Source organism: Schistocerca serialis, chromosome 1 (assembly GCF_023864345.2).
Source record: "Schistocerca serialis cubense isolate TAMUIC-IGC-003099 chromosome 1, iqSchSeri2.2, whole genome shotgun sequence".
In the NCBI taxonomy this organism is placed as follows: Eukaryota; Metazoa; Arthropoda; class Insecta; order Orthoptera; family Acrididae; genus Schistocerca; species Schistocerca serialis.
Genome location: NC_064638.1, coordinates 1,077,255,690 through 1,077,277,464, shown reverse-complemented (window position 1 = coordinate 1,077,277,464; position 21,775 = coordinate 1,077,255,690). Strand labels below are relative to the sequence as shown.

Below are 21,775 nucleotides of genomic sequence, written 5' to 3'. Positions count from 1 at the left end.
CGTCTTACGCAATGTTAAGCAGATCTCTTTTCAACAGGACAAACCCGGATGATGCGTCTATGAACGTAGTTGAACTTCTTGATCGTCCACCGCATCCATATTCTCTCAGAAACAGAATGTAGCCCAACGAAGCTAACGTTCTATTCAGCCATTGGCACTGGTGTGACCAAAAATATAAGCAGTGATAATGTTCAAACATTGCTTTCTGTACTGGCTTACTTTCCGATTTATTTAAATCCGCAATTTTCTGTTCATGTCATCGGCATTGTTGGCTTAATTTCAACAAATCTTTATTTTCGTCTTCCATGTGGTTAATTTGTCTCCGAGTATCTTGCAAATCAGACAACTCACTGATCGGTAGACTTAGGTAGAGCGCGTGATGTTTTCAGATAATGTAATGACATTGTGCATATTTTTGGTAGGAGTTGGTGGGAGGAGGAAGATAGGGGAGGAGCTGGTGTTCCAAGCACAACGCTCCAATCGATGTTCATTCGACACATGTGGACAGTGGATTCTAAGCTTTAGTTTTAATATCTAAAGTTTATTTGATCTAAGCTATGAATATCGGCATATTTCTAGAGGCGCACGTGACCCCTGTAAATTAGATAGAGTTCATGTGGAGCGATTATTTCCATAGCATTTCCGAGATTTTTGACTTTACTAGTAACAGCTTGATTAATATCAGTGTTTTATCCGTACAATAAAGTTTGGGATTTTACAAAATACTTAATTCTCAATTTTAGTTTTTATAACAGTCACAAAAACGTCTCACTAGCAGCTCCTTAAAACGGATAGCGTACTTCATTCGTGATGCATACGTACTTACATAACGAATTTCTTTGCCTGCACTCCTGTATCCCATCGCCATTTGCCTCACTTCGTAGATTTTATGTAATAATGTTCATAGTGTAAATCAAGAAAATCGTCTCAGAACGGTATTTAGATACTGATGCTGGCCCACTACGTCAGTACTGCGTCATATATAACTTGGTAGCATCTGCGGCTTTCAGCTTGCACGCTACAGATTTAAAACGTCCAGCGCGACAGGACACGTTTCCTTTCTTTAATGGCCCTGCCGGTGACAACAGGCATCTCGGAAAGAGCAAAGCTGTTCGCTTACTATGCTGAAAATAATTGAAAGACCGTGAAACCCCGAGTAGGCAACAGTGTTGGACTGCTACGCCACATCAAGTAACTAGGTTTGGGAGCTTATTCGCTTTGCGAAGCATGATGGGCGGCGGTCTGTGGCAGATCTGACGACTTAGTACACCGCTGGTGCAGCCACAAGTTTTTCGTTCCGCTAACAATGTTGAACATGGGGCTCCGCAGCAGACCTCTGCGGGTTACCATGTTGACCCAATGACAGTCAGTTGCGATTGCAGTAGGCACGCCATCATAGAGATTTGACTGTGGAGGATGAATAGAAAAGTGTCAACTGGTCAGATGAGTCAATCACTTTCCTTGTTAGCCCACGTCAGTGGAAGTGTTCAAATAAGATGTCATCCACGCAGACGGCTACTAGAAACGTACACTGCGCCAAAGACTGAAGCCTGTTGTGACAACATTGTGGTATGGAGGACATTTAAATGGACTTTCGTAGGGAACCGTGCTGGCAATTGGAGACACCATGACAGTTACGGGCTACCTGAACATTCTTGCGGACCACATGCATCCATCCATTCATGCTTGATATCTTCCCCGACGACGATGGCGTTTTCCAGCAGGATAACTGTCAGCATCAGTCAGAAACGGGCTGAAAATATTTGAGAAGCTGATCTGTTGGCCACCAAATTTGCATAAGCTGAAAACCGATACAACACATCTGAGACGCTATGGGGCGTCCACAAACTACCATACCGTATTTAGGGAAACAGCGTGACACGTGCGTGGACATCTGGCGACACTTATCTCTGGTAACCTAGCAAGGATGAAGTGAACCCTTACCACGTACAGTTGCTGATCAACAGGTGGACCAGCAAAATATTAAATGTGGTCCTAACGATTTGGCTCGTCAGTGTATCATTCAGCCTCCGGTAATGCGAAAATATCGCTACTTCTTTGCATTCCTTAGCAACTCGTTACGAGATGTCTTTAGTAGGTTACGAAGTAACTTGGCAACGTATTACTATTGTACTTTGTTTATTGCGTAACGTTTTCATATTATCGGATGGTGACTTCGTAAGTAGTCGAACCAGTAATGCCTATTCTGTGTAAGAAACTGGTAACTTCTGGATAAGCCAGTCAGTGATAGTTCTGACGCTGTGTAACGGAAGAACTCCAGAGAAACAAGGATAGGTCGGCATTACCTAACATATTCCTGAACAGGATATCAGCGGAGATAGGAGGAAGCGCGAGTATGTGACGCGTGCTGTTTGTAGTAGTGTTTGAATCAGCTGTAGTGATTCAGCGGTGGTGGTGCGCGCCGGCAGACGGTGACATCCTTGAGGCGACACAGCTCAGTGGGCGAGCGCGCCGCGCTTCCTGCCGGAACACCCACGCTGCCGGTGGCGCCTGCGGTGCGGTGCTGTGCCGTGCCGTGCCGTGCTGTGCTGTGAGGTGCGAGGCATGCGGCCGCAGCCGGCAGCGGCACGCCTCGTCCGGTGCGCCGCGGACTTCCCTGCGCAGGTTCAAGGAACCTGACATCAGCCGCTGCGCCACTCATAACGGACACGCGCTTTTGCCCTTACATGGCACATTCCTTTCAGCAGCCGTCGTAACTGTTCGTACACTCGGATTCGACCGTTTCAATGTTCATGAGTGTATTTCGTCAATACTGCTTCAGGAGCGAACGGGTGAAGAGGCAATGTGGCTTACACACAGTGTATAGAGTAACCGATGTCAGTTACTGGATTTGGTGAAGTAGCTATGGTGAATACTGGATACAAACTCGACAGTTACGAAAAATCAATAACTCAAGTTCCACAACTTGCCATTCAGGCAGAAGAGCTATACACAACGCACAGTTGTGAAACTCATTAATGTCCTCCTTTGGGATGTTGTTAACTCGCGCGTCACATTAGCTTGAATGTCGGTTATGTCATCAAAACGTTGGCCCTTTATGTGGATTTAGACACTTATTTTTAGCGGTAGGTTCGTATTGATAACTGTCTCGTCACCCGTGATGATTTTTTCCAGAAAATAGTTGGCCGCGTTTTGCATTTCAGTAAACCCGCGACAGGCATACATGCGTCGTCGTTTTGTTCGGGAGTAAAAATGTGCGAGACAAACTTTGCACACACTTCTTCGTTTTTTAAAAACATTCTGGAGAATGTCTTGAACACTTTATATATATCTACACGTTGCTGCACTGCGATTCGTGACACGACGACGCTGACGTAGTACGGTCTCACGTCAACTGCAGTCCAATTCCAATTACTTGATAGTTGACACTTCATGCGTTGTATCTGGTTTCCTCCACTCAGAGCACTCAACGTCACTCTCGAACCGTTTGCCATTGCCGAACTGCCATAACAATTAGTTCGCTTATGATTCCTTGTCCGGCTTTCTTTCCTCATGTGGTTAGATCCCGAATCCTGGCTCTGGTCCACAAGAGCGCGCGCACACGCACGCACTCACACACGAAATATACATGTTTCATACAAAGCACTAACCAAACACTACTTTATCCTACCACACCAGAAGAGATTGAGCGTCATTTACGAGTACATAATTATAATAAGATAGGCTTACATTAGATAAGCTTCGTACGACATTGCGTGAAGCCGCATTTTTGAAGGCTGCAATTAATCGGGGTACAATAGCCTTTTGCAGGTTAATAACATAACATAGCGTAGTGGTTAGCTTAGCAGATCTGGCGTGTAGGAGGTCGAAGAGTGTAGTCTCGTCAGATACAGCGATTTTTCAATCTAATCAAATTAAATCATCTTCATTCAGGTAATTGGTACAAATTTAATTTTAATTCTTTGCCGCGTCATTTCCATCATATTGACTTCTTTTTAATCTGCTTGTGTCGCCTCTAACCTGCAACTAAATGCCAACCAGGGCTGCTCACCGGTTGTTATCGTGGCATCCCTTATAGCCAGTATGAGGATAGTGACAACGATAAATTACTGTGTTTTTACTGATAAAACTGAAATTTTGCTGCGGGGGATAGGGCTGTGCAAACAAACATTCTACAGTTTGTTTCTGTCTTGAGTTTGCTCGTAAAGGTTAGCGTGAACAAAGCGATCGTGATTTTAGTTCTGTCGCAAATCGTTGACCGCGGTTTTCTTGCATCATAGCACATCATGAAGTTGTGGTTACTTTAGGACATGAGTTTAAATTCAGGGCTACAAAGCCCTTCGTCTGCCGCAGTTACGTCATTGGTCGCTTAAAATCAACTGTCGACAGAGCATCTCCCATTTCCGTAATACCTCGCGGTAGCCTCTTCCACCATTGCTTCGCGTTACACATTAACAGCATTTGTGAAGTAACCCACCATGTTTGTGTGGCGCATATAACAGAACGGTAGCTGTACCCCTGGCAAATTAGTAAGAAAATCGGCAAATGGGGGAAAAATTTTATATATAACGTTTTGAAACTTCGAGAAAATCCTCGTATGGGGTGTAGTAATAAGAAACAGGAAAGTTTCCCTTCCGGGGGGGGGGGGGCGGGGCGTCGTCCCCCTTTTATCCCCTCCAAAACTCAGTTTGTACCAGATTTTAAATTTATACGCAAGAACGCTAATTTTTCAAACAGAGCTCTTACTAACAAATATATTACTCGCAAAATTGTTCACGAAAAAGATCTTGTGCATCTTTTCATTTATACGAATGGTATTTGAGGTATAAGAATTGGAATAGAATTTCGTTAACGCAATAGTTTGCAGTTTTTGTTGCTGAGCGACGTATTGAAACGAAATATTTCGTTGTCTATATATTCTACGTGATAATATTTCTTTTGCGATCAGTATTATTGAAATCAGGAGTACGTGCCACCAAAGAAAACGTAAAGTTCCCCTTCCCATTCATTCAGCGCTCCCCTACCACTATTGTCGCTGCCGTTCCGCACTACCCAGTGTCCATTTCAGTTGAGATAATGTTGTGAACTGCCAGAGTAGTGCCAGTGTGTTTTGTTTTTGTGACAGTATTCATCAGTTTGTGGTGTTATGAAGTGCTTCTTATTAGTCTCTTTGCTTTTGTCTGGACTGAGGAAACAATAATGCTGCACCCTACTATCTGTTTTATTTGTGGTAAATCTGTTTCGGAAGAAGAGACATCAATAGTGACGAAGGGCTTGGAAACTCTGATACGCGTCAGCAAGGAATGGAAGTATGGGGCTCATAATCTTCTACAGAATGCTGGACTGATTGAAGTGCATAAGATATGTAGACGTAGGTATGTAGATGTTAAGGAACGTAATATATAAGGAAACTAATTAGTCAGAATGTTGCACAAGCGGATGATAAAAGTTTGAGATCCTCTTCCTCTTATCCATTCAAATTCAGTAAAGACTGTTACATATGCGCTGAAAAGTGTGACATAGAGACGGAAACAAAAAAAACCAGTCCACAAACGCCGTGGAGTGTTTGAAGTTCGCTCTTTGAAACATACTCTGTTTGAAAGAGCAGAGAAACGCGATGATTTTGGTAGAAAGGTTGTCGAACGGATCAACAGTGTTTTGTGTTTAGAAGCTGCAGAAGCCCGTTATCATCAAGATTACTAAGCTAAATTAGTGTCGAACCCCTCCTCTGTTCGGAAAATAGGCCGCCCTCAAGATACCAACTTCCATGGCGCTTTTCAAGAATTATGCAGATTTATAGATAGTTCAGAGGAATGTCAATTTTCACTGCTCGATTTGTTGCAGAAAGATAATGATCTCCCGCACCGAGAGACAATTACTATAAAAACTCCGACAAATAAACCGCTTCAGTGATGGGGTCTCGTTTGCCACAATGCCAAAAAAATCCGTCTTGTTTGCCACAATACCAAAAAAATCCCCCAGCTGTATGTTTTCGCGGCAATGGCCACAAACTTTTGAATCGGTGGTACAATGAACGAACAGTTAATGAAAAAGATGAGAGAAAGAGAATAGTAGAAGCAGCATCAGCTATCATCCGTGAAGATACAAGAATGACTCCTCTCAGTGTTGCCGATTACCCAGATGTCAATGACTTGACAGAGAAAGCTGAAGTTATGGTTCCAGACACTTTACACGAATTTGTGAATGGTGTGGTTTGACAAAACGTAGTGAACATTCCCCTTTTAAAAAAATGCACAGCAATATTCAGTGCGATTGTGTGTCAGCTACAAGGCAGCTTGGTGTTGCGGTGTACTCATTTCGTGAAGTGGAATCAAAAAACATTGTTGAAATTGCATGGAATTTGGGTTTCTGCTCTTCATATAGCACTGTGGCTTCATTTAGGGCTTCTACGTTCTGGAAACCAAATATTTCAAATGACTCGTTCTCACAGTTGGTTTTCGATAATGCTGACTTCAATATTGCACCAATGATGGGCAAAGGTACATTCCTTGCTATGGGTGGAATCAGGTGTGAGACTCCAGGAAGAGCGATAAAACATCAGAAAGTAACGAAACTCTGTCATGCCGAGATCTACTGAAACAGAGCCAGCCGGAGTGGCCGAGCGGTTCTAGGCGCTACAGTCCGGAGCCGCGCGACTGCTACGGTCGCAGGTTTGAATCCTGCCTCGGGCATGGATGTGTGTGATGTCCTTAGGTTAGTTAGGTTTAAGTAGTTCTAATGTCTATGGGACTGATGACCTCAGCAGTTCAGTCCCCTAGTGCTCAGAGCCATTTTACTGAAACAGCAAGTGCCCAATAAATTAGTCTGCTAACATTCGATAATGGGGTTGGAATTGAAGAAAGTGTTCTGCAGAATGTCTACTCAGAACAATCATTCACTAAAGCAACAGTGCCTACCAATCACGATTTTACTTCGATGATGGGAAAGTTTTGACAGCTTTCTGTTCCTATATGGCATGGTTTTATGGATAAAATCACAACTGGAGAACCTCATACGCAATCAAAAGTATTAGCGCTTCCATCCATCAACAACCCGCCCACAAATTATAGCATTATTTTAACTGCTTTAACTTTTGCCCTCACGGAGAGTAAGAAAACACAGCAAACATGTATCGTGACGTTTGATCAACCACTCTTAGATGAAAGCTAAAGATACAGTTGCAGTGGAGGCTTATGGAGGGAATGAGCTATTCACTAATATAGTAATTCGATTAGGAGGCTTTTACTTGATAATGTCTTTTCTAGGAGCAATAGGATTCTTAATGAGAGACAGTGGACACTCCAACTTTCGTAGACTGTATGCTGCAGCTACTGTTCCCCATACACTTTGTGGCCGTGCATGCACGAGGGTAATTCAATCTCACAGTGCAGTCATGTGTGCTCTTTCAATCATAATACTGGAGGAAATGGCTGTCGTGGAGGAGGAGAACATGTTAAAGACTGTATTTCTGATACGAGTGGAAACTGTTCATCTTTCGGCGACTTGGAAAAAGATAAAGTGATTGAAAAGCTGAAAAATAAATTTGTCAACACAATTGATGCTATTAAGCAAAGAGGAAACTTCCCAGTTATGGACACAATACATTCAACTTTTCATCTTGGCAAAGCATTTCATCCAGGCAGAGGTATGGAGAATTGGGAGCTCCATATAGAATGTATGAGAGCTATGCTCCCAATATTCCATACAACTGGACGCTTTCCTTAGGAGCTCCATATAGAATGTATGAGAGCTATGCTCCCAATATTCCATACAACTGGACGCTTTCCTTACGCTAAGGCGTGTCATTTGTACCGTCAGGACATGGAAAACCCGAAAGTTACCATGAAACCCGCGGAGTTCTATAAATTCACCAAGGACAGCTTCTTTACGGTTCGACGCTCTAATAAGTATTAGTGTGGACTATGGACCGACATGACTATAGAACAAACTCTTATGAAGAACCTGAAGAGTATTGGAGGTGTTTGACACGGAAGAGATTTCACCGATAGTGTGTTGAACTGATGGATTTGCCGTGTACCAATATCCCATCAAATATGTGAATCTATGGAACAGTTCTGTAATTTAAATTCAGTTTCGAATGATCAGCATGTTGAACTGAGGAGTGGGAAGATAGAAATTGACGAGAAAATTCGCAGAACATTCCAGGTATAGTTGCAACTATACACACCATTTGTTTATAAGGGGCAATTGTATTCATTAGGATCTGGATTAGTAGCTTATCAGAAAGTAAATTGCTACAAAGCTATGTCTGTTGGTGAAGAAGCTCTTCGAACAGTAATTACTGTCTCGCCAAAATTTGGTTCTCTGTATGCTTGTGAACTATTAGACTTGGAAAAAAAAAAGTAGATACTGTGCACGTTTCATTCCTCTGAGATTTAAAGGATTTGCTTCACGTACGAATTATCGAATGTGCCAGTATCTCTGTTTGACAGTAGTGGATTGATGCGGAAAACAAAGAAGTCGTCGCTGTACAGTCTTTTCAATCAAGTACCTGAAAGGAATATTGACAATAATGAATCGAAGTTCTTTCTTATGGATAGACTGTTTCTTATCCACCACGTCGTATGGCCCGAGATAGGAACTTTGGGTGACACTTATAAAACCTTAATAGCCAATATTCGGACACATTATAAAGATGATAAAGATGATGATGATGATGATGATGATGATGTATCTGAGGGATATTCGAAAATCTCTCTGAACATAAAAACTATTGAACGCCAAAAGCGAACGATGAAGGGGACCTCACGAGAAATTTTCTTTAATGACGAAACGTTATGCGTTGAATCACAGTCTGTCGTTCTTAGTAACCTCAGCAATAATGAAATGTTTCGAGAATGAGTAAGGTTCGCAAGAGAGCTTCTGTAAAAGTTTGGAAGGTAGGAGACGAGGTACTGGCAGAAGTAAAGCTGTGAGGACGGGGCGTGAGTCGTGCTTGGGTATCTCAGATGATAGAGCACTTGCCCGCGAAAGGCAAAGGTCCCGAGTTCGAGTCTCGGTCCGGCACACAGTTTTAATCTGCCAAGAAGTTTCAAGGAAATGTTTATTACACAGCTTGTGCAAAAGCTAGACAGTTTTGGTATTGAAACCAGGTTTGTGGGTGAAGATGTAGATGTTGAATTTGTTGCAAAAGCAACACATGCCTCAATTTTACCAGTAAGTGATTGTAGTGGGTCAAGAAGTAGATGTTCTTGTGCTACTTATCACTCTTGCTCCAATCGATACAGACAATCTTGATGAAGGTAGGTAAAGGTAGCATCAGAACGAGGTGTTAGAGTTCTAAAGATACACGTAACTCCTCACTTGTTCATGAATGCAAGAATTCAGTGCTGTTTCTTTATGCAGTAAGTGATTGCGACAGCACTTCAGCCTTGTTTGGGAAAGGAAAGCTGCAAGCTTTCAAACTATTCACCGGTATCCCCAATTCCATAATGTTTCACAGATATTCAACAATCCTGCCTGCTCTGCTGATGACATTGCAAAAGCAGGAGAGAAATTTATACACTCCCTCTACACAAAAGCAGTAGTGTGTCCTGACGATAACATAAATGCCATTCAATTTAAATGTTTTAATGTACTCGTGTATCAGGCAAACAATGCTGCCATATTCCCTCGTTTGCCATCCACTGCTGATGCAGGACACCTCCACTATTACCGAGTTTACCTACAAACCCAGCTATGGCTGGGGAAAAACTTGGATCCCAGAAACATCCTGATTCATATGAAACGACCACCTGCTCTAGAGAGAATACTGCTACTGCTACATCCTAGTAATTGAAGTTGTATAAATCTAAAGTAAGACTATAAAAAAAATTGTTCCATATAAACAAAAGCCTGTTTTATGAGAAATTTCACTTTTTAGCTACAAATTTCAGCACTCATAAACCAGTTACCTTGCTTGAACATGCAGCATTTGAGCCCCTCCGAATAGAATTTCACCAGAAATATTTTCTGTCAGATAACTTCGTTAAATGAACCGTTTTTCATAAAGTTTGGAAAAAGGAAAATAAATTACATTAATGGCCGGAGAGGAGGAATCTCTCCCGATAGGGGAGGGAACTTTTTTACTTTTTCATGCCCCCAAGAGTGTTTTCCTTAAATTTCAAAACTTCATCAAATTTCCCCCCCATTTCCCACAATTTTCCTAATTTGCCTGGACTCTACCGACAGCGGTTGTGGCAACACTGTAGCGGCAAGTGACCGACGTCAACTAGAAATAATTTTATTCGGACTTTAATCAGCAATGCCTGCTCACAACTGACTGGTCAAATGCACATCTGCTATTTACAGTGGTTCGCTAAAGCTGTCAATGTTTTTACTGCGCTGACGTCGTTTATACCCCAGGAATAATCTTTCTTCATGGATGGTGTGTATGTGGGCAGACGAGTGCTCTGCGCTTTGGAAAATCTGTGCGAAAGTTTTCATTCCCCTTCTAATTCTACGTTCAGCCACATAGTTTCGGCTCTGTTTCCGCACCAAAAACTGATACTAAAGCTAAAGAGAGAAAAGTATTTATCCAGAACACAAATAGGCAGTGTTGAAATGGTGAAATGAGATTGCATTTGTTGAGTGTTTCGGTACAAAGCTTAAATGTTATAGTTAGCATAATAATATATTCTTAGTAATAGTATGTGCAATAGAAACTCGTAATTATGTACTTCCTTTTCTTTAAACACTTTCTCGTGATCCTTCTGCCAGTTTAAGTATTTAACGTAAAATTTACATTTTTTAAATGTTGAAATGCGAGGGTTGCGCAGAAAGTAATTCACCGCCATTTTTTTCTCAGCCGAAAACTATGAAACGAATGCGAAACGTTACGTATTTTTGAAGGCTCCTGAATGAGAGCGCCACGTTTCCGTAACTTCCGACAGATAACACGACAGGACATACATGCCCTTGTTTCGCCTCGTAAATATGTAATAGTAATCTTTAACATTGTTACACTGCGATTGAAATGACTCACAAAGTAGTAGGCCTGCTGCTAGTTGCGGAGTGTGTGTGCTGGTGGATTAAAGGCTGTTTTGGGCCGCTGTGAATTCTCCACAGTTTTTGAAAAAGTCGGCATGGAGAAAATGAACAGTATGGCTTCAGGTGCAGTTAGACACAGTCTTGCATCCGATGGAATAGCTAGCCTTCTGCAGTGACTACGGCATATAAGCATTTAGCTATTGGTTAACACATTGGGACTCGCATTCGGGAGGACGACGGTTCTAAGCCGTGTGCGGCCATCCTGAGCGGGATTGTCTCTTTGAAAAGGCACGGCCGATTTCCTTCTCCATTCTTAATTCGAGCTTGTGCACCGTCCCTAATGACCTTGTCGACTAGACGTTAAAACACAAATTTTCCTTCTTTCAGATCTGATCATTGGGCTGGTGATGTATCAGATCTGATCATTGGGCTGGTGATGTAACAGTACTAGAATTACAATCTGATAAGGTTACGAGCTGCGACCACTCAGTAACCGATACTATGACAATCTGTCTAGTGATACTGCGCCAGGAACGCAAACAAGTACGTTTTAGTTCGAAAAGCGGACATTGATACATATTCGTTAGTAATTAAAATAGATTTAATAAGTCGGTAAGATAACGGCTTCATTGCTTCAGAATAAGCCGCCAATATTTATTCAGCACGACATTCTCAATTTGTCGCTAGAACTCGATTTCCCCTTGCAGGACAGCGCTCCAGAGGGCACACAGGTCAATGACTGGGGGAAGAAGGAACCACAGGGTGTTCCCATGGCAGGAATTACACTGGCGTCTGTTTCCCTCACCTGTCCAATCTTAGTTGGAACGGCTGTATTTTCTCACGCCCGTTCCCAGAACGACGAATGACGTCTGCTGCTGACACCCGTGAGCCCTCAGCCCCCAGTTGAGATAAGGTGCCGCATTACAGCTATGCGTGCTTAGGGGCATCACCTCCGCGCAGGAAACTGTTCGTCAGTGAAGCGGTATCCCTGTTGTCGCGAGGACACCTCCCACCCATCGAATGCCGGGTTTCACTGCTTGTGACGTCGCGTAGGTGCTGTACTCTCACTTGAAGTACGCCCAACATTTCTGCTTCCCGCTCTGTCGAAACTGCGCAGCTTGTGAACTGACATAACGCAAAACATTTTAGTGTTTCAATGAGAAGAGTACTCGGGTCTGTACAGAGAACTGCGCCCGATTCCTTTCCCCACTGCGTGGGGAGGATCTGACATGGGAGTAACCAATTTTGATCAAATTTCGCAAGGACGTTATGTATTGAAAATACAGACACACGTATTACGGCGTTTTGCTAGACACTCCCTAGTGTTCGATGGTGGAAAATAGTATATTTCCTGCAGTATCTTGGGTTCCCGTCATTCAATGAGTCTAGCAGAGCGAGGTCGGCGGTGAAGCGGTCAAGGCTGGTCCGTGTTCGGTTCTTGGTTGTGGCGTTTTTTCATTAGATATAATACTTCTGATAATAGAAAACTGACGATAGTAGTAGTAGTAGTAGTAGTAGTAGTAGTATCTTTCTTTGCTTTGTTGTGAAATAAAACAGCGGGAGGTGTGATTAATAATCAAATGAGTATATATTGTAATGTATTTACAGTTATTTTCATCGTGATACACGGTGCAAAAATACACGTAATGTGTATTATTGCCTAATGCTAACTGATCGTCTATTCGTGAGCGTTCTCTCAATCAGTGGACTGAAATTTACCGTAGAAGGGGCAAAATCTATAAATATGTTTCGCACCTTGCGCAACACACGAACGAAATCGCGCTGCATTGACATGTTTTCCGGTAGGGAAGAGTGGGGCTACAAGTTCCGATTTTTAGTTAACCGCAAAATTCGTTAAGAATACTTTATTTTAGTATTCATGCGATGCAATCATAATTAACTTACGTATGTAACTTTGATATTACGACAATGATTTGGGTCACTTGTGACATTTTTAGTGATAATATTTTAATGTCTAAAGTCGTAAAATAACAACTTACCCCAACTTAGGGTAACAAGCCGGGGTAAGTTATTACCATATTTGTTAAAGCTATTATTTGTGAAATAAAAAACTAAATTATTAAACCATGTCTGTTTATTTAAGTAATAATAAACAATGCCGCACGAATCATCAGGTAAACAATTGTTTGTTGTATAACAAGTAACAATAATTTGCACTGAAACGATTATTAACCCTTTAGTAATTAACAGCTTATCAAATAACTTGTAACTATTCAGCCTTGATAACTCATTCTTCAATCATATTGGCCTTGTCTAAGGTTCAAAATATTGCCGTCATAGGCAGAAAACATATATACTTACAATTAATCATCAGAAGGTATATCACAATCACAGTTCGAGCATAGGTAGTCTAATAAGGCTTGATTCTGCCTACATCGGGAATGGGCCCAGTTATTACATTCTTGACACTGAACCCATTCTTCACCAGAACATAAATTAAAGTAACTGGCACAGCGCAGTAGACGATAATGCTTTAAACTGTCATCTCCACTCTCAGACCTTTCACTACTGGTTTGTAAAACCTGTCATTTAACAGACTTGCCCTTCCCTTTGCCTTTACCATTCCCTCGTGTTGTTTTACCTTTCCATTTTCCTTCATTTTTTTCTCACTTTTTCATTGTTAATGTTCACTTTCCTTGTCTTGCTTTGCTCTTCTAAGGTTTGTTTTACTGGAGTATCGATTAAAATAGCGGATTTTCTAAGACGTCTCTTGTTTATTCCAAGACTTGGCGGTGCCTTCCAAAAAAGACGTACTGCTTCTGGAGAGAAAGGGACTTGATCTCAGAGTTGTTCTTCTGACACCAGAAACTGCAGGCAAATTAACGACCCCTGATGGACCTGCGAATCAACGATTTGTCTTGTATCTGTACTAATGTTTACAGTTTCAGATGCATTAACGTATATGCTAATAACAGTTGCAGGTACTGCTCCGACCTATTGTTCGTGGTGTCATGTGAAATGCCTAAAGCCACAGCTGATGCGTTTACTAAAATTAAAGGGCGATCTGTGATATACGATGGAGCATAGTCGTTTCCTGTAAAAACTTTGGGGGCCATAAGGCGAAATGCCAGCTTTTCTGAAAGCGCTCATTACGTTTATGGGAGTCACTGCACGAGGTAGTATTCCATTGGTGTTACTAATGAATTGTGGCAAGTTGTTCCGAGCTCACAACGTGCCCCCAAAAAACGGAACATCCAGCCCCAATCACACATGTTGAAATAAAAGCAAGATATTGGTTACGTTCCGATACATAGGTAATTTACACACAGTGTACCAAAACAGTAGATAAATCCTTACAATAAAACACTGAAACACTAAAGGCTACTCGAAAAAATTTGTGAGATGATCAGAAACATCAAATACGAAAATATTTACTTACGTGAACCAGCGACACGCGTGCTGTCGTTACGAAGTTCCGGGGACCACTAGTCTGTTTATGATGGGTGCCGTCGGTGTTCTGTGGCTTTTCATTTCACAACATGTTTACTTCATATTCGTACCTCTTTCCCTCGCGGAGTTATTTCTATCGGAACAACTTACCTCGGTAAGGTCTAGCCCCTCTGTCCTCTACTAGGTTCGTGGGAAACATATCAGATTCACATTACTGAAATCATTTCTGTATGATATCAGTTGGGCTGTGTACCAGTAATAATGTATAAAAGCATCTCCTGAAAGACCGGCGTGGACAACTGGTTACGGACCAATGCATGAGTTTTGATACCATTCGCCCAGTCTCGTAACTGTGTGCCTTCTGTGATGTCGCACGATTTTGAAGTCCTACTATGAAATTCTTTACCTGTCAGAAAAAGTAAAATCTAGTGCGTCATGTATTACGATGAAAATAAGTCAGTACATTACATAAACTTACTTGATTATTAATCACACCTCACTATGTTTTACAGTAGAAAGGAAAGAAAGGTATTCCCAGTATCACAATATTATCACACACACCGAAAATAATACCGAACGAAAGAAAAGGCACAACCAGAAATCGAGCATAGACAAGCTGCTCGATAGTGTAATGCCTTGACCTCTCTGCTACGCACATGGAATGACGAGTAACCAAGCTATAACATGAAAAAATAAAAGTGTTAGTAACTCGAACATTATTAAAGGTGGACCCCATATTATATTAATAAAGTTTTTCAGACGAGCTTACGATGTGTAGCATTTAAAAAACGATTCGATTTTCCGTTGTCAACTTTGAACCCAGTTCTTTCAAAAACTAGGAGTATTTGGTAATAGATATAGATCATCACCGAAAAATTTGATCAAAATTGGTGACGCACATGCCAGACCCTCTGCCTATGAGCAAATATCGTAAACATTTCGTTCGTTACGACGGCTGAGATTTTGTTAGATAAGGCTTCACCTCTTCCTGATAACGACAGTGGAGCAATCAAGCGTTCAGTTGTTACGGGCATCGTTCCAAAACCGTGTGAATAGAAGACCTCCATTAAGATATTTGGGCTTTTGTTACTCTTCTCTCGCACAGGAACCCAATTTTTACTAACTGCTGTTGTATACCATTAGGCAGGTATTTGGCCGGAGGGGGCGATGAGCTCTGACGCCACCTTCAGTCACATCCCATGTGTGTTGGATTGGGTTCAGATATGGCGAGTTGGGGGGCCAGCACATCAACTGCAACTCGCCACTGTGTTCCTCGAATCATTCCATCACACTCCTGGGCGTGTCACACATCTCATTATCTTGCTGAAAAATGCCACTCCTATCTTGAAACACAATCGTCATGAAGGGGTGTGCGTGGTCTGCAACCCCAGTGTACCATACTACTTACCCGTCATGGTGCCTGGAACGAGTTCCACAGGACCCATTGTTCCCCAGAGCGTAATGGAGCCGCCGCCAGCTTGTCTCCGTCCCGCAGTACAGGTGTGAAGGAGCTCTTCCCCTGGTAAACGACGGATTTGCGCCCTCCCATTGGCATGATGAAGGAATCGGTGTTCATCAGACCATGCAGCGCTCTGCCACTGCTCCAAAGTCCAGTGCCGATGGTCACATGCCCTTTTCAGTCGTACAGGCCCATGTCGTGGTGTTAACATTGGCACGTGCGTGGGTCGTAGGCTGCGGAGGCCGATCTTTAGGTGCACTGTGTGTTCGCACTTGTACTCTGCTGACTCTGATGTTGGTTCCGCCACAGTTCGCCGCCTGTCCTGTTTAACCAGACTGCGCAGCCAGTGACATCAGATACCTGCAATAAGGATCGCCTCGTGTTGAAGATAGTCACCGAAGCACTCCTCTGTCAAGTCGTGCATTTTTCGAAATGCTCCTGCCGAGCCTCCGGGCCATCGCAGTCCGCCCTATTTCAAAGTCCGATAGATCGCGCGCGCCTTCCCCATCTGCAAATGGACAGTATGCTCACTGATATTACATGTAATGTGCCAACTGACGCTGCCATCGCCTGGACAGGTTTATATAAATAGTAGGTGGATGGTCATAATGTTGTGGGTGATCAGCGTACTGCATGATACTTAACATACACGATATTGTTAATAAACTGAAATAACGGTGAAATGTTAACGGTTATGATGTGTTGATTGTATGAAACATCCGCTTACATGCCTCACTAAATTAATAAAGCTACTCAACCTCGAATATCAGTAGTGACAAATAAATGAAAATCTTAACCTATCTATGAATTTCGTTTTATCTTTCAAAAACTCATTAGTCAATCGTAGTTAAAAAGCTTTCTCTTTTGCTGGAACAAGAAATACGTATACGACTGAAGGATATCTGACCGATTATCTTTAGTAGCGCGTCTGAGACGGGCCGACGTGTTTATCCAGGGCGCGTCAAGTTGTGCCCAGCTATTTGTGGATACTTCTTTACCGCTTTGAACGATGCACAAAGGATTTCTTCACGAGCCAAACCAAAAAAGTATATTCTACTTTATACTCCGTGTTTCCAGTACCTTAATAGACACTTCATTTGCTTAATTCGGGTGTCAGTAATTCCCATTTTGTTCATAATGTTGACAGCGGGCAATCGTATCGTTCTGTCGATACATTTGACGTGAAGGTGCGGAGTATCCGTAGGTATTTCTACCAGACCGCCTGAAACGTAGATTTACCATAAATTTTCGTCACACACGGATAGTAGTCAACCAACACGGCTGACATTGGTCCACTTAGAGTCGTTCCTTTCCTGTTAACATGATTCCAACATAACGGTGCATAATTTGTCGCCAGTAAAGAAAGGAGGATGCACTGGTACATAATAACGCATCTTTCAGAAATATATATATATATATATATATATATATCTCTATCTCTCTATCTCTCTATCTCTCTATCTCTCTATCTCTCTATCTCTCTCTCTCTCTCTCTATCTCTCTATCTCTCTCTCTCTCTCTCTCTCTCTCTCTCTCTCTCTCTCTCTCTCTCTCTCTCTCTCTCTCTCTCTCTCTGTGTGTGTGTGTGTGTGTGTGTGTGTGTGTGTGTGTGTGTGTGTGTGTGTGTGTGTGTGCGCGCGCGCGCGGGGGGGGGGGTTACATTTCCGTGATTGTGGAACTATTCTTCAGTCGGTATTGAAAAAGTATATAGTAGTTGATAGTTCACAGGACTTCGTATAGCTTAAAAAACGTTATGTCCTTACCAGTAAAACAGTACGTCAGTGAAAACTTTTTGCCTGAATAACGAGATATAATTAGAGCGGGAGTTGCGCCCTACAAGGTAATCCTACTGGATACACGAGCCCGGTACGTCATACCCATGACGTCATCACTAAGCAACACTGCCGCTCCGAAAACGTCGGGCTGTGTATACATGTATGTACAAAGCACTTTGCCTCCGCTTTGGTAACTGCATTAAACGATTTCACTGAAATGGTCCTCAGTTCGAATGTTTTGTTCTATAGTTCGTTTTTTGATACGGCGCTAAAATTTAGGAGCGATGCAGGTGTTTGGGAAAGGAAGGTGCGTCTCGTTGCTGATGGGTTGGGCGTATTTTATAGCTGTCGACAAGGTTGTCCGTTAAACGAAACGGGACTCCGTATCATTTACGTTGAGTGTCCTTGAGAAAGTACTACGAATGCTTAACATTTTATACTACCTGTTTGGCGAAAGCTTAGCCTGTCTAACCTGAACTTCAGTAAAAAGTAAAGGGGCTCGTTATTTGACATTCAGTAAGGTTTGCGGAGTGACGTCTCCTAGGCTGGTATTGCACTGTCAAAGTTATTTGAAAAATCTTCTACAAAAGCTCCGCCCATGGCCATACTTTAAGTGTTTGATAAAAATGGCGCAGAACACTACGATTTTTTTGAAACGCCTTTTTTGTAAAAGATATTTGTTAAAGGCCTTTTACAATCTTAGGCTGACATTAAAGGTATTTCCTTCTAGTAGACCTACGTTTATCTTGAACAGTCGCTATTCCTCTGTTTCAGAAACCATATTCCAGGCTGTATCCCATCTTGCTTCCGTTCCCAATGACGCGGTGACTTACGAATGAAAATTTTGTCGGTGCGGAAGTGGGAGGTATATATAGGGAAGGGCTGAGTAGAGGGGGAGCCGCGCTCGGGCCGTCTCGTGCGCACTCGGCTCGGACTTCGGCAGCCGGCCGTGTGGGTAAAAGTCGACAGATGCTCTTGGAGCGCCGAAGCGAGAGGAGGGTGTGTGCCGTTGCGCCCGTTCCCGTCTGCGTCTGTACGAGTTCAACGTGTGTGTGAGAGGCACAAGTGAAGTGACATGATTTCTTCGAAACTACATACAGCTGCCGAACTGGTGGATATTATCTGATGACAGAACGTGTGTCAGTGTTCTTCAGTGGTGAAGTGCTTTTGCTTTTCTCCCCGCGGGGGGACGGTGCCCTTCACGTAAAGGGAAGTCCGACGTCCTGTTTCGTAGACGTCTGGGATGCGGAATTCAACGCCCCAGAATGAAGGAACACTTTTATGATAATAGTCCTTTGGGCTTTGCCTCATCACCAAAGTTCCAAACTATGGACTCGGATTTCTCGCGAGATGAGTGGTCGCCCGGCCCTTGGAGTCCTGCAGAGGTTTTAGTAGCAAGAACTCTCACATGTTTATGTGCCACATTAGCGTCTCGCTTCTACAGGTTCCTAGCCAGATTCTCGGGTGAGTAACTGTATATAGCACATAACGTATTACAGCTTTTAATAATTCTGGTTATATTCTCTATGAATTGTCAAAACTTAAGTCAGTAGTTAGTGTATGTCATGAGAAAAACAGTCAGTGGAAAGACTGCTTGGGTGAAGTTACGTAGACGTGGCCTTAAACTGAGCCGCTGCGTAGGCGGGCAGCTTTCTGTACTGGCAATGACTCTTTAAATTTTGGAGGCCTACATGGGTGCCCGTAACGAGTTGTCAAATTGTGGCACCGTTTCGAGCCGTCGATGGAAATTGATTTTGTAAACTGAATAGTAGTTCTATAGGTGAAGATTTCATTTGGGATCCGTGGAACTTAACGGAAAGACTCGCAACTTCTGTTATATTATACATCGGATATTTAAAATGGAAAGAATAATGCTTAAAGAAATACATTCTGTTTCCGGTTTTAGATTTTACATTGAGAATGCTTCTTACGCAACCTGAATGAAACGTTAAAACTCGCATACACTGCAAGGTTAGTGGTACGCTGTAACATGTGAGTAACTACAACATGAATTGCGCGAGATTTTGAAACAGCTGTTCGTCGCCAGCTCATGCCTGTCAGGGAAACTACAGCCAGTTAGTAGTGGTGACCTAAAGCGGCGCTGCCGGTGTGTTCGTCTCTCACTTGTCTACCGCCTGTGGGCGATAACACGGTGTACGGGTTCCGTTATCAGTGAACCAGTTCAGCGACTTTTTGCTCCTGTTTTCTTACGCTCGCGCCAGTGCGGGGTCCCTGAAAGTGTTCAAAGACTCTTACGCTCATAACTTTGCGTATTGCAATCTCTTGTTTATTTTTCTGGTCGATGTGATAAATGACTTATCATTCGCCCATAATTGTATGAAGAGCAATCGATTGTTGGATTGTTTGTCTTCAAATAGTCGCTTTCTGTGGTAAGACAAACGTTGACTTGCGGAAGAAATAGATAACGGCACGTTGCATAATCATTGCAAAGGGTAAAATGTTTGTGTAATACGGTCAAGGACAAATATAATAAATGTCGAATTCTGTTGCATTTTTGGCCATGTCATCTTGTAGTATGCAAAATATTGCGAAAATGTTGAAGATTTTGCCACTGCTGCTTCTGGGATTTCTGTGGGCGAGAAGGTTGGCGTGGCTTGCTAGCGCCTTCCGAAATTTGCGGGTGTGCCAGGGAGAGACTGTCTCGTCCAAATCAAGGTCTGGGAACTACGTCTGTTCTGAAACGAAAGAAATGTGATACTTCTTAAGACAAAACATACGGTAACGTCATAAAATCGTTTCCTTGCTCTTTAAAAAAGGACCATGCACTAGGGAACAACAAGCATGCCTCTCGACTCGTTAAATCCTCGTCCAGTAAGAAAATGTCTTGCACTGCATTATCATGACTATTCCTTTAGTAAAATCTTTCGCCGACAATGTCATACTCTAATTGCTTGGTCAGTAAGTACATAGAGGAACGGGAGGCGGCGATACTGGTGCTGGTTACTCGGCGCGGATACCATGCGGCGTTCTGTATACAGATGGAGATTTAGGGTAACACCGAATTTTAAAACATGCTGTTTCGTATAGTGTTTCTTGAACAAATTAAGTAAGAACTTCGCTGGTTGTCAGTGAAGGCACACTACCTCCTCTTTGAAATCCTTCTTATGTCAGATGATTTGGAAATACTGTAATACGGCAGTTTTTCCAAGTTGAAATCAATCTTTTAAAATGATTTTCAAACTTCCTTCCACTAGTTTGTGTCAGCATTGGAAAAGTACCGCCAGGCTGGTACAGTAACTGCAAACAAGAGGAAACTTGATGTTATTGCAATGACCGTGGCATCCATGGCTACATATTTTTTCCCTGTACAATGCAGTAACCAATCTTAGACGTTAGCACTAAGGCGTGGTAGCGAAGGTTCCGTTATTTTTCAGCTCCATTTATTCGCAGGCCGTATTCTCACGCTTGCAATTGTGCATGTCGGATCAGAAGATACCGGTGCAATCACTGACCGTCACTGCTTCCTCGAATGACTGAGTTGCCGTAGTGACACTAAGAAAAAAAATTCAGCATCAGACGCGTAGATATCATGTGTAGCGTTTCGTTGTGTGTTGTTCAAATACCTTTTACCATTTCGCTTAACTGATGATGATGATGATAAGACGCATGCTTTTTTTCCGTGGAAACTTGATCATGAGGTTTAGATTGTGTGTTGATTTTGACGACTGTAAAGCACATCGTTGCGATGTCTCGTTTGAAACCAACTTTGTGACGAATTTTTACCATCAGCTACAGAAGTTACATAGCGCTCTGTGTTCAGAAGGTGTTGCTTCCCATAAATTTTGGTAGAGTTGCATATAGCCCATTTAAGTCGCTTGTGCATTCCATTTTCCGTTACAGAATGCTGTGTGTAGCCCAATTTTCTCTGTAACGGTAAGATAAAACTTGAATCTCTGGAAGTACCGTAGTCTTACTTCAGCACGTATTTGTGTCGAGCATTAAGACTGCGTCAATATGACTTCAAGGAACGCACCAGCTGAAGTAGAGTACGTCTCCCTTCAGCGTTTGTTTTTGTGAACAAAGAAAGCCATGTAACTGATACGAAGAACCTGACACGTCTGATGCGCCAAAGAAATTAATTAACCAACACGATTGTGCGGTAGTTATGAATGCAACACTAATGAAATCAGAGCTTTCTCATAATTTGAAGTTGGGAGGT

At 42.6% G+C, this 21,775-nt stretch overlaps 1 protein-coding gene across 3 annotated transcripts in view; it reads left to right on the top strand.

Moving 5' to 3' along the window:
- The window catches only part of LOC126415935 (protein spitz-like), a 496,935-nt gene that overhangs the window by 376,876 nt on the left and 98,284 nt on the right, over nucleotides 1–21,775 (top strand). Inside the window, exon 1 of one of the 3 annotated variants that reach the window (XM_050083467.1) lies at nucleotides 18,576–19,059. The exons of the other annotated variants lie outside the window; for them this stretch is intronic. Coding sequence (XP_049939424.1) covers nucleotides 18,861–19,059 — 199 coding nt within the window. The 5' untranslated portion in view covers nucleotides 18,576–18,860. Of the gene's footprint in view, nucleotides 1–18,575; nucleotides 19,060–21,775 lie in introns of those variants that run through there. 3 annotated transcript variants of the gene reach the window in all.